General features: G+C 33.4%; 1 protein-coding gene across 3 annotated transcripts; it reads right to left on the reverse strand.

Annotated features, from left to right (window-relative positions):
- Positions 1-8,887: 8,887 nt before the first annotated feature.
- Positions 8,888-12,603, reverse strand: LOC109790580 (protein IQ-DOMAIN 11). Of its 3 annotated transcripts, none has more exons than XM_083065745.1 (6): positions 12,348-12,603; positions 11,916-12,025; positions 11,477-11,836; positions 10,450-10,668; positions 10,218-10,349; positions 8,888-9,742 (listed from the first exon to the last, which is right to left on the reverse strand). In XM_083065745.1, exons 2-6 carry the CDS (start codon positions 11,985-11,987, stop codon positions 9,113-9,115), a joined length of 1,413 nt encoding a protein of 470 aa, XP_082921871.1. In that variant the 5' UTR covers positions 11,988-12,025; positions 12,348-12,603; the 3' UTR covers positions 8,888-9,112. The 3 variants fall into 3 exon arrangements, with proteins under 3 accessions (XP_082921871.1, XP_020205352.1, XP_082921872.1); XM_020349763.3 differs by having other exon boundaries at positions 8,888-9,733; positions 12,348-12,554; XM_083065746.1 differs by lacking the exon at positions 12,348-12,603 and having other exon boundaries at positions 11,916-12,339.
- Between the last annotated feature and the right edge of the window lie 386 nt (positions 12,604-12,989).

The following is a 12,989-nucleotide window of genomic DNA, read 5'->3' on the forward strand; positions in this document are numbered from 1 at the left end:
TCCCCTAACGATGTATTTCGCATCATACCCATCATAAAAACACAAATGCATATGATGCATGACATTCAGGACTCAATGCATTTATCACACATAATCACTTATTACTTATAATTCATAGCACATCACGTTTTGTCATTGATCACTTTATCAATTCATAATTCATCACTTATCACTTTATCACTTAGTCACTTAATAATTCATCACTCATCACTTTATCACTTATCATAATCACTTAAGCACATAAATTCTCTTCCATATACACACATAGAACTAAGTTCAGACATAGGATTGCATCCGGTGAGACACGCTCTACGCTCGATGTATACAAGGCCATGAACCTCTGGGAGGAATCACGCTTGATGTGATCCTCCCTGTGCTCGTTGAGATGCATCCAGAGGAGCCCTCGCACCGAGCGTGACTACATTCACGCCTAGTGTCAATAATGCTGCAAGTATTTCGAGCTTCCACACTCAACTTGGTCAAGGCCGCAAGTATTTTGTGTTACCTATGCCTAACGAGCCCAACTTGCCACTTAGGCAGTATCAGTAAACAAGTTTTCTGCATAATTTGCGATTTTTCAAATATAAGACTCCTACAATTTCTACGATTTTAATTCGTTAAAGGGGTTCTTATAATCTAATTAATCCACATTTTAGTCATGCAATTTACAATTATTAGAAATTCACTCCTAATCAAGGTTTTAGGTACATCCTTAAGGTTCCATTGGGAACCCATAAGCACTCATAGATACATGATCACATACAAGTCTTATGATTAACACATCAATACTCTCATATAGCATATTTAGAACATCTAATTTCATAATAGATTGCACTAGGTTTAGGTTTAATCCCTCACCCTCATACATACGCACATGACCTATGGATTGGGGACCAATCCTACTACCCAACTATTACCCTACACCTCGGAGTGATATTCTCACTCCCCCTTACCATTATTGGCGCTAACTTCAAGATTTTGATCTTCAAGTTCCTCTTTGACTATGTAACGACCCGCCATGGTCTATACACTTAGTAGAATCGCACTACTGCTAGTGAAACTAAGAGAAATATTAAGCTGGATAACTCATACATACATGTACAAATAAAAATGAAAATAACTAAGTTTCTGGTTCCATATATGTACAGTCATCCCAAAAATAATATTCCTTAGTGCCGGTCAAGCACAGACAAAACCGTTATCCAAAATGGTAACTTTAACACGAGGATCCAACTCCCCGTCTCACAGCGGTCACCCCAACTCCAAGCTAGTCCTGACCTGCTCCCATACCAAGTATGATCATCGCAGTTCCACCACATGGAAACAGAAGGGTAAGCTAGAATTCACAAATCAATCATACAAGTATAGAACAATAATTTATACTACACCATCATCCCGCTATCAATCATGTTCATAGAGTCACACCATACACTCTATCCAATACTACTCATGCATAAAATACAATCCACCAATCATGAAGTCAAACACCACACTTCATCATGTTAATAATCATGCAATAAATGCATCTCATGACAGATATCAATGCATATCAATCATCTAATGCGTCGTCACGCATACACCTAGGAGATCTCCATAACAATAGAGCTGTATAAGTGACATTACATCCTACCGAAACTACCCCAACCGTTTTCACGCCCAATGCACCCGCTCGGTCATAGCTAAATAGGATATATAATCCTCACTCGGGTTTACTCGGATGATGTCACTTACACAATTGGAAGTCCAGATCCACCGTCAGGTATAGCACAGCTGCGTACGGGCTTACCACGACCTTGGCATGCATAACCAAGTCAATTGTGGAGTTCGCCCACCGACTATCCGCAAGGATCCACGCACCTTCCCGAGTACTTGGTTAAGGGAATAACCCTCGACCTCATACCCCGCTCCAACACTAGCTAAGGATTTAGAAGAGACTCACCCAACCCAGTGGCCTATCTGAGCACCACTCTCCCAAATCCAGTGGCCTCCCAGAGCACCACTCTCATATATCAGTGGCCTATCCAAGCACCACTCTCAAGAGACTCTGTGTGAGCTTTTCCAGTTCGAAAATATTTTTCCTCTCCTCAAGTCCTAGGCTAGACTCATGCCATAAGGCATCACATGCAATCATGCATCATACATCATATATGGTCTGCCCACCATAATGATCAACAATCATATACATGTCATAAGACATTACATGCAATAATGCATCATACATCATACATGGTCTACCCACCATCATGATCAATAAACATACTCATGCCATAAAGCATCACATGCAATAATGCATCACACATCATACATGGTCTACCACCATTATGATCAATAAACATACCATATGAACATATACACATGTCATATCATATTTAAACATTCATACGTATCATCACAAATCATACATATGAATCATACCTCACCATACATCACATATTATACATACATGATCTAAAACTTCAACTTTAAACATGCATAAGCATCAATCCATTCATAAACATATTCACGCCCGGCGTAGCCTTAGCTCGCCCAGCCTAATCCCAACCTGAGAGTCCTAAAACTCATCCACACCTGGCGCGTTTAACTCACGCTTGGTGCCCTTGAGACAGAGACTCCTAAGAGTCTCTACGTTTGACGTGACCAAATCACGCTTGACCCAACATCCAACCCGAGAGCCCTAAGCTCCTCCACGCCTGGCGCGCTCAACCTGCGCTCGGCCTAAATCCCAATCAGAGAGTTCAAAACTCTCATCCAAACTGACAAATTCAACCACATGCAAACACAAAACACAATGCATAGGCTCCATACGACTCAAAATACACTTAAATCTCACATGCATCCCAACTATGCATCAAAATCCTCGTTTTCCTCAAAACCCCAAAAATGAGATTTTCTTCAATCCATCTATAGATTCTCAACATTCATGCACCTATTGAGTTTCTAAACTCACATGCAACCTAAACAACAAACATTCTAGCTCCCCTCACCTGAAGATCGGCTCAAAATAGCCAACAACTGTGACGAAATAGAATTCCCTTCCAAAGCTCAACCCGGAACTTCAATCCTCCCAAAGTAAGCTTTCTAATCTGAATTTCAAGAAAAGACAGAAGGCATTAGTGGTCTAGAGGATAAAAGGAATCATACAGAGAAATTTGGGAGAGAAAGGAGCTCACAGACCCAAAGACCTTCTCTCTAAAACTTCTCTCTAAAAACTCACATTCTCCTGAAGGCCCCCAACCCCTATTTATAGACTTTTCGAAATGGCTAGAACGGCCTGTACCGATACCGGAACGGCCCGTTCTGAATTCCCTCAACACGCACAAAAATCACCTGCAGAACGGCCTGTTCTGAAATCAGAACGGCCCGTTCTGGAACTCATCCAGAACGGCCCGTTCTCCAACCAGAACGGCCCGTTCTCCAACCAGAACGGCCCGTTCTCCACTACAAATTTCAGTTTAATTTAATAGCTTGGAACGGCCCGTTCCAGATTGGGAACGACCCGTTCTAGGCTATTAAATCAGTCACATTTTTTTTTCTACGTTACAGACTACCTCTGGTTCACCTCCCTCTTCAGATCACAATGTATAGTTAGATCGCATGCGAGGTAGACCTAACACTACTAATGTATTTAAATGAACCCTTAGCTCCCACCCTTATAGATAAGACGTGATAAACCAATGAAATACAAAAAGTTTGTTTACAAGAAGAATGAGTAATATTTGTACAAAAAATTTCTCTTCTTCTTTCTAAGTGTCAAGCTTCTTATATAGTAGCCTTAATGAATATGTCTGTTGCAACACTTTGAACATTCCTCATAAACTTGTTTTGTCAGTCTTCATCTTTGGTTCCTTGAGGAGAGAAGTATTTGTTGAAACATTAAATGCATTTCGTCCAAAAGTCAGTTTTCATCTGATCAAGGGAGTTACTTATCATCTTTTATGTACCAAACGAATGCAACAAAACATGTGTCAACATTATGAAATTCTAAAATAGCTTTAACTAACCCTTTCTATAATTACATGGATCCACTTGTCCTATTTCTGACGCAAAATATGTCTTTATTCCTTTTTAACATATATGAGTTCTAAGGAAGCTTTTAAGGTTCGATCTATTAAGGAAACATTCAAACACACAACTTCATTGTTAAAAATCATAAATGACATAGAGTAAATGCTAGTCTATGAGACAATATGTTTCGTTTGGTTTAATAACATCTTATTACGGCTATCACTTTACACTTCATCTAATAAAAAAATACATTTATCTTATAAAAAAAAAAAATTCTATTTGTTATCATTAAAATATGAAAATTTGAGTAATTCAAGATTATCTTTTTAATTTAAAAATTTATAGAAATTAAAATATATAAAGGAAGAAAATTAGAGAAGATAAAAGAAAAGATGAATTTGGTTGATTTAAGAATAGAAGAAAAAAGAAGGTATAGAAAAAAGGAAGATTACACAATATAGGAGAAGATTAATTCACTTGCCATTGGAAAGTTTTCTTTGGGAAATAAAAAAAGAAGTTAATAGAGTTATCTTTCAAGTCTTTGAAATACTAGAAAATCATTCATCACAGTTTTATAATTAAGTTAATTTAAAATTTTACTCTTAATCAATAACATTTTTTTTTTCTGAATTCATTCATTATTTGAAGAATAATATTTGACTATACCTATAATAATTGTGATTACCAAAATTAGTTTACAAAAATAAAAATATTTAATTAAACACCTGTATTTTAAAGCATGAAAAATATAATTGGATGAAAACATCTAGCTGAAACTAAATTCAAATTTAAAAAAAAAATAAAAATAAAAAAACACCCTTTATTTTAAAAAATTAATAATAACATATATTATTTTTTAAAAGAGAATATTATTTTTTTACAGGTAAAAGAGTAATCTATTCCCAAATAAATATACTATACTCAAATAAATTCACAGTGTGAAATAATAGATTTTATTTTAATTTTGATTTTGAAATTTTTAATTAATATTTATGGCGATAATTACTAATTATAACTTATCTTGTTAATGATCTTCATAGTTTGAATAGAATTAAACTCCCGCGTTTGAGTCCCTGTAAAAGTAAGAAAGTGAAGTGAAGGCAAAGTGACCACACATCATAACTCTTGTCCATAATAATTTTTTTCTTTTTTTTTCTCTTTAAAATCTTGAATTCTCATTTCTTTGTTTATATTTTTATTAAGATTTTTTTTTTTTAAAGAATCTCAAATTCTTTGTTCTTTATTTATGTTTTTATCAAGTTATTTTTTAAAAAAAATCAAATCTTCTGTTTGTGTTTTTATTGAAATATATTCTTTTTTTAAGAAAATCACGAATTCACGTATCGTTGGGCCACGTGTGTCAAAATGGAGACTTGTTCATTTGTAAGTGTCTGAGATAGAGATACTAGTAGATGTCTCCGATGGAGATGTGTGTGTTTATGTGGGACACGTTTGTCGAAGCATCTGAGGCACATCCATGGTGTGTCCACTCTGAAAGAGTGTCAGATTCAAGGATACGACTGTCCAATGTTGTGTCCTTGCAACATTGCTTATCAACAATTTCCAATTTTCAATTTTCAATTTTCAAATTTTAATTTTAATTTTATTATTTTTTTAGCTGTCAAAAGAGTTTGTTAAGTTTGGAAAATATGCTGGATGAGTACATATCCTTGAAGGAAGAGAAGGTGTCGCTGCATTAAGAAAAGGTTGCGTTGATGCAAGAGAAAAATAGGATTCAGATGCTGTTGCGAGACATGCAAAATGTCATGAACACGTTCAATACTTTTCAGGGGCCACCCCTACTGAATCTTGTAGAGATGAACACAAATCTTGCAATGGTTTCTCAATCCAAAGTTTGTCTAGACACTCCTTTAGGTACATGTTTTTACTCATGTGGTTGAAAAATTGGTCATTGATGGCTTTTTTGTTTTAATTTTTAGATGTCAGATGGGATTCGTTTCAATGTGGTAGTAGCCTTATTTGAATACATTCATAGTGTGAATTAATAGGTTTTATTTTAATTTTGATTTTGAAATTTTTAATTAATATTTGTGGCAGTAATTACTAACTATTAACTTATCTAGTTAATGATCTTCATAGTTTGAATAGAATTAAACTCCCTTGTTCGAGTGCCTATAAAAGTAAGAAAGTGAAGCGAAGGCAAAATCACCACACATCATAATTCTTGTCCTTACTCTTTGTTATTGTTCACAATGAGGAGGCTACTCAATGCCACAAAATTTGAGTCATTGCAAAAAAGAAAGATGACCCATAATCTACTCTCTATCATCATCGATCGTTTTCATTTTCTCTTCGATAACAACTTTTCACTCACTCGCTCCACCTTTCGTAACGAGGCTCGCTCTCTTATTGCCAACGAAGAGGTATGATTTCTTTTTTGCATTTTTTTACAAGAATTGGCCCAATGATGTCATCATTCTAATTCTTATCAATAAAGAAAAAAGAACTATCACAGCCACCAGAATATGACAAAATTTAAAATTATAAGACATGTGGACACGACATACATATAATATATAATATAAATAATATGACAATAACTTATTAAGTCTCGAACAAATGATTATGAGGCATTATAGCCCACAACAACTTTTTTTAAATTATTAATTCTCTTTTCTTTGTTTCTATAATTCAAATCAATGTATAAAATAATTTTATGATTATCTGTAAATTTGAATTAATGAAATGAAGTATCAAATGATTTTTCAAATTTTTTAAAAATTTGCAAATTTAATCTATGTATTAAGAACTTTAAATTCAACAGTTGGATCGTTGAAATTTGATGTAGAAGTTATTGAACAAAATAAATCTAGGTAGACTTATTCCTAGAATAAACAAATCTCTTATATATATATATATATATATATATATATATATATATATATATATATATATATATATATATATATATTGTGTTTGTGTATCTTTATTTTTCTAGGTCGTTCTCATTGGTAAAATGCGCGATAAAAAAAATAAAATTGTTTAAAAAGATTGTTGTAATCTATAACGACATATATTAACTCTAACTACAATTGTTATGACCCACGACGACTTTTGTTGAATAAAATAAATATCACATGTCACATGTCATAAGTGTCACTGTAGCCACAATGACACTATTTAAAATAATTTCAAAGATATAATATATTTCATAACAACCCGATTTACATAAATAATTTCTAAAAAAAGCTTCACAAGATTCAAAAAGCCAAAATATTACTATCACACTTATAAGGTTATTTACATTTGTAATTATACAAGTTCCAAATTAGAAAGCAATCCTAGTTCGTGATTGATGATGAAGATAAATGGTAATTAACAAAGATTGACAATATATTTATTCACAAAAATTTTCATTGCCAACAAATTTGGGAAGTTTTGGTCTCAATGAAATGAAATACGAAGGAAGGAGATGTTGGTAAGGGAGTGTTGAACAAGGTTTTACATTTCGTTGAGTATTGGACGCATCATTCGCAACATATTGATATTGGAGGGGGAGGATCCCATTTTGAACCATTATAATGTTGAGAGCATAAATCACGTGTAACGACCTCAACAGAATATTGACCTCAATAATTTCTTTCTTTTTTTTTTGAAAAATAAAAAAAAATCGAAATCACAATCAACCCTTTAACTAAGCTTTGCCCTCTGCTAAGAAATCACTACCCACCCATGTCTTTCTTCATTGTTTGAGAGATTTGAACACTGGTTAGTTGCAGATATGTGTGCATGATTGATATTCAAAGAAAAAAAAAAAGAAATTGAGTGAAGGATGAGGCTTCTGTTGGTTTATATGACTCTGGTGTGTGTAAGTTTTGTGATTGGGACAAAAAGTGACATGGGTGTGTGGAATTGTGGAAAAATGAGAATCGTCCAGAAAGTTAAAATTAAATCTGGAAACGAGTGGGATTTTATTTATTATTATTTTTTAAATTGAAGAGAAAAAACACCCTAACAAAGATCAATTACAGAGAAAGAAGTAAAGACTATATGAGTCTGTACAAGAAAGGTAAAACAATATCAAAATCTCAAAAATTATCATTCATTGACATGCCAAATCTTACTAACCTATCAACAACTTGATTTTATAAAGAGTGGGGGTGGGACATTTGGAAGTGGGAAAATAAAAAATTGGATGGAGGGATAAATTAAAAGTTAAAATTTCATAGCTGAGAGAGATGTGGAAAATTTGTGAAGTATAAAATAAGTCTAAAAGCAAATTTTGATATTAATGAATATCTTATAATATAATTGTTTTAAATTAAAATTATTTACATCAAAAATATTTTAGGTTTGACCATAGTTTTTGTTTTTATAAATAATAAATAATGTTATTTTAATACCTATATTTTAAACTGTAATGTTAATTTTTTATGAAGTAATTTAACGATTATAGATTTTTATAGACATGAGGAGTCAATCTAATGTTCTCAAGTTTGATTTCTATTTATATTAAAATAATATTTAGTCAACAGAAATTACGTTTTATAAATATAAATTAATCCTTAATTGTTAATTTCTCAAGTTTGATTTCTATTTATATTAAAATAATATTTAGTCAACAGAAATTACGCTTTATAAATATAAATTAATCCTTAATTGTTAATTTTTAGACATTATGTAGAACATGTCCATGAAAAAAAAATAAAAAATATATTCAACATGTCATCCTTCATTTTTCATTTTTTAGTTGAAACTAGCTATGTCAATTATATTCAACAAAAAGAAAAAAAGCTATGACAATTATAACAATGACTTGTCTTAATTCTCTAGTGCACAATGCAGCACATTGCAAGAAGCTCCTCGCAAAGCAAAACAAAAGTTGCTTATGATCACCAAAACCAAAAGGCAAGAACATTAGTTGTACATAACAAAGCCATAGGATGCATTTGATATGGTCATATTGTTGAGAGCAAACAAGTCAAGAATTATTTAGTGAATAAATTAACAACTCTGTCACGTTGAAGTCCATTATCAACCAAAAAGAATCAATTTTTACTAGCATATACATGACAACAAACAATTTTCTCACTTCAAACCCCTCATGGCGCTGAGAACAATGGTAACACAAGAGCATCAGTATCCATCACTTAAAGGAACTTTGTTGATCAGAAATTGGCACTGAGCAATCTGAATTAATGCTGAGATCCCTCAATGTCTGAACTAATTTTAGAGGTCTTGAATGGCCCTTTAAGCTTGGAGATCTTTGCTGATTACTACTTAGCCTTCCCATCCTACCATTACCAAGCACTTCACTATTAATAGAAGTAACAACTGATAGCTTTTTCTTGCATGGTGAATAGCTATCAGAGTTCATGTCAAAATTCATTCCTGTCCTTGCTCTTGGGGAGCTACTTGATCTTGCTTTTGCTTGTGTTGATTTTGTTGCAGCCATGTATGTAGGAATTGCCGGAGAGCTTGGAAATGAGTGATCTTCTGCCTCTGAAGTTTGGCTTCTGTGGGGCAAAGAGTTCCTTGAAGTAACTGTTGGAGAATCTAATCCTTCAACCTTATTTTGTTTCTGAATATTTCTAAGATTTAGTTGTCTCCTTCCACATTCCTCCCCCCTAGCTCTAGAATAATGTGAGCTGAAAACTGAGTCTAAATCTTCAAGTTCTTTACTCTTGGAAAGTTGGGTGTCTACCCACTGCTCCATCCAGTACCTCCATCTTCCATTTATTTTATTTCTTTCTGATTCAGCTGATCTCTGAAATGTCTTTGTAAATTAGAATGAGAACAATAAGGCCTATTTGATCTAAGAAATGTTTTCTGTTTTTATTTCTTCTTTTAACAAATAACCATAAAATTATCATATTATTTTCACTTTATGTACTATTTTGAAGGATTTTTTTTTTCTTCATAAATATAATTTGTACAATATCTCAAAACTAATAAATTAAAGACTAATCTACATTTATAAGATGTAATTTCTACTAGATAAACAGTATTTTAACATAGATAAAAATCCAACTTAAGAGTACTATGTCGACCTCCCATATCCCATTACAGGCCTTACATCTACTAGACAAATGACTTAGTTACTATTTAAGAAACAGTGAAAACAACAAAACCTTAATTTTACTAATTAATGTAATAGAAATTGCTGGAAATAAAAAACACAATGACCTTTTGAGTAACAACAAATTGTTTTCTCAAACTAATACAAAGCAAAAACTGGTTTAAGAGCTTACCCTGTGGTTAAATGAGTATTCTTTTACTTTCTCTCTCTTAACAAGTGCTTCTTTCTTGCTTATGCAAGAGGCATCTACCTCTTCCTTCAACAAAATGCTGTCATCCCATCTTCTTTCACTGTTTGAGTCCATCTGAAAAATTATAAAAACCATGTTTCAAATTCACAAGGGATAGCAGGTGAGTAAAATCCAATCTTCTTTGGGAGTGAAACTTTTTCTATGTTATTCCTACCCTTATTATCTTGTCTCTAGAGCCTTGCACCTCTTCATGTTCACTACAATCCCATCTTTCTTCAACCATTTGGAGTCTCCTTGCAAAGACCTGTGATTGGATACTCACAATGGACTGCAAGCACTTCAGAGTACTCATAGCTTGGCGTCTCACAGCTCTACCGCGAATGATAGCTTGAAGCTTCACTATTCCCTTCAATGCCCTCAAAGCTTTCCTTGCCTGCAAACTCTCAGAACTCAGTGAAGTTGTGTAAGAAATAAGAATCTAGTAAAGTGACTTCTGTTTCTTATTTTCATCTACCGTAACTAATGCTTGTTTTCCCTTAGTTTTTCTCATTTCTTTTCCACTCTTCGGGGTTAAATTTGCTCAATATGCAATATAAAAATTAAAATCAAGTTTCTGTTTAGAAGTTACCTTGATCTTGATTTTGGGAAATCGCTATTCGGTTAAATTTGTGAAATACGTTACATAAACATTAGTTTCTGTTCCTAACTCACTTCTTGTTTGGGAAATCAATAATTGTTTGAAGAGCTATAGTGAATTAGTATTTACTTACTCTCGCAGGTTCTCAATATATGAAAAAAAAAATGTTTATTTGTCTCATATATAGGTAAATATCATCTAGATTTACTCGATTTTCTCGGTTAAATGTTACCATCTTCTAAATATTTTGTCATTTAATTGAGATTGTTATTCTTAATATCAAGTTTCAAAAATTAGGAAATTATATTATTTTTAAATGAGATTTATGCAATTAAATGATATATTAGCTTACTTTTTTAATGTAAATTATTTTTTTTCTTATATTCAGAAATCGGAAGGAGTATTTTCTAACAAAGTTTTAGTTCTGAAACTTAGTTGAGCTTTAGTTGTGTATCTTTAATTTGGCTACTCAAATTAACTGAACCTATCGGTGATCAGTGATTAGTGATCAGTGATCACTTTGCTAATTGAACAAGGTGAAAAAAGGGTTTAAGCTTCATATGTGTAAATGAGACAAGTGATGAGAGAGATTGGACAAACTCACTAGGTAACTTCTAAATGCTGTTTGAATTTTGATGGCCGAAGACTCTTCAATCTGCCTCTGGCATTGGTATGTGGAATGGGGAACATCATGGCTTGTTTTAACAGGCTGAAGTTGTTCTTGTTTTTCTCTAAGTTGTTGATGAGTAGATTGGAGCCTAACAACCTCAACAGCAACCTGAGCAGCAGTAATAGCAGCTTCAGCAGCAGCAGCTGAAGCAATGGCCACTGATAAAGCATGCTTGCTTTGTTCTTCCTCAGCTTCACTTAGTCTTGTTTCTTTTGATGGTGGTGGAGCTGTAATTGAAGGCAATCTCTTCTTGGTCTTTACCCTTCCAAATATCCAACTCCTTCTTTTCTCCTTCTGAAAACAGGTTTATGTCTCATGACTCGTGATCATCAGAATATTGCTTAAAAAGAATTAGTCATAGAAGAACACTTACCTTCTCTTGTGAGGAATATGTGTCCCATAGAAAGAGCTTCTTAAACATGATAAACCAGCCCTTCTTAGCCATTTAACAATAACACATGGACCAAGTTCAGTTTCTATGATCTGAAAAAAATGCTCATAAGAATCTTCTCTTAAGACACAGATATCTTGGTTTCAGAGTATCTAATGGTCCCAAGGAAACCTAAACACTAGACTTGTCCGAAAAAGAAGGAACAATTTGCAGACTTTGTCATAGAAGTAGCTTCTTATAGGCACAATTTGGACTTTGTTACAACTTGCAAAGACCAAAATGTGCACATTAATGAAAACTTTGCTTTCAGAGTAATTTTAACATTAATGCGCACAACTCAAGACAGTTAAAAAAGAAAAAATGATGAATGTGATGCAAATTGAGTGTGATCCAACATACCCGTAAATTACTTACCCATCTTATGAAATCCTTTAAAAATGACAAGAATCACCGTTTAAGAGAACTAGAAGCTTGGAAAATGGGATAGCTTTGAAATCAGCAAACATTCTTTATAATATAGTATGATTAGTATCAGATACCCAAGGATGGGAACTTTGGATAGGTTTCACAAATGTGCACGAATATCGAGATTTTTATGTAGAGTATTATTTTTCCTGAATAGTTACAAATCACAAGCATTCAACTTTTGGAGAAGTGGATATGATTTTTATGTGGGTCCAGCTGCAATCATTTCCCATTTTTCCTCAATTCTCATGCATGAAAGCATTCCACAGGAAAGAAACAGACCCACTTTGCTTTCATTAAGAAGGCCAGTGATTAAATAATAATTAGCAGTTTCGTGGGTCCTCTTCCAATTTTTCCAACTGGCACATGATCATATGCATGTTGAGTGTGTACAATAATAGTGAAATGGCAAAACTATCCCCCACTCGTGTAATGTCATGGATTTTGAAAAACATAGTGATCCACAACTATGATGTATTTATAAAACACTAAATAATTACTTATAGAGATTACAAAGTGTGTACGGATCTTGAATTCGTGCTTTCTATCTCAATTAGATTCGCAAACAATAAAATAAGGGGGGAATTTCTC

Source organism: Cajanus cajan, chromosome 10, assembly GCF_000230855.2.
Source record: "Cajanus cajan strain Asha chromosome 10, NIPB_CcT2T_4, whole genome shotgun sequence".
NCBI classification, from domain to species: Eukaryota; Viridiplantae; Streptophyta; class Magnoliopsida; order Fabales; family Fabaceae; genus Cajanus; species Cajanus cajan.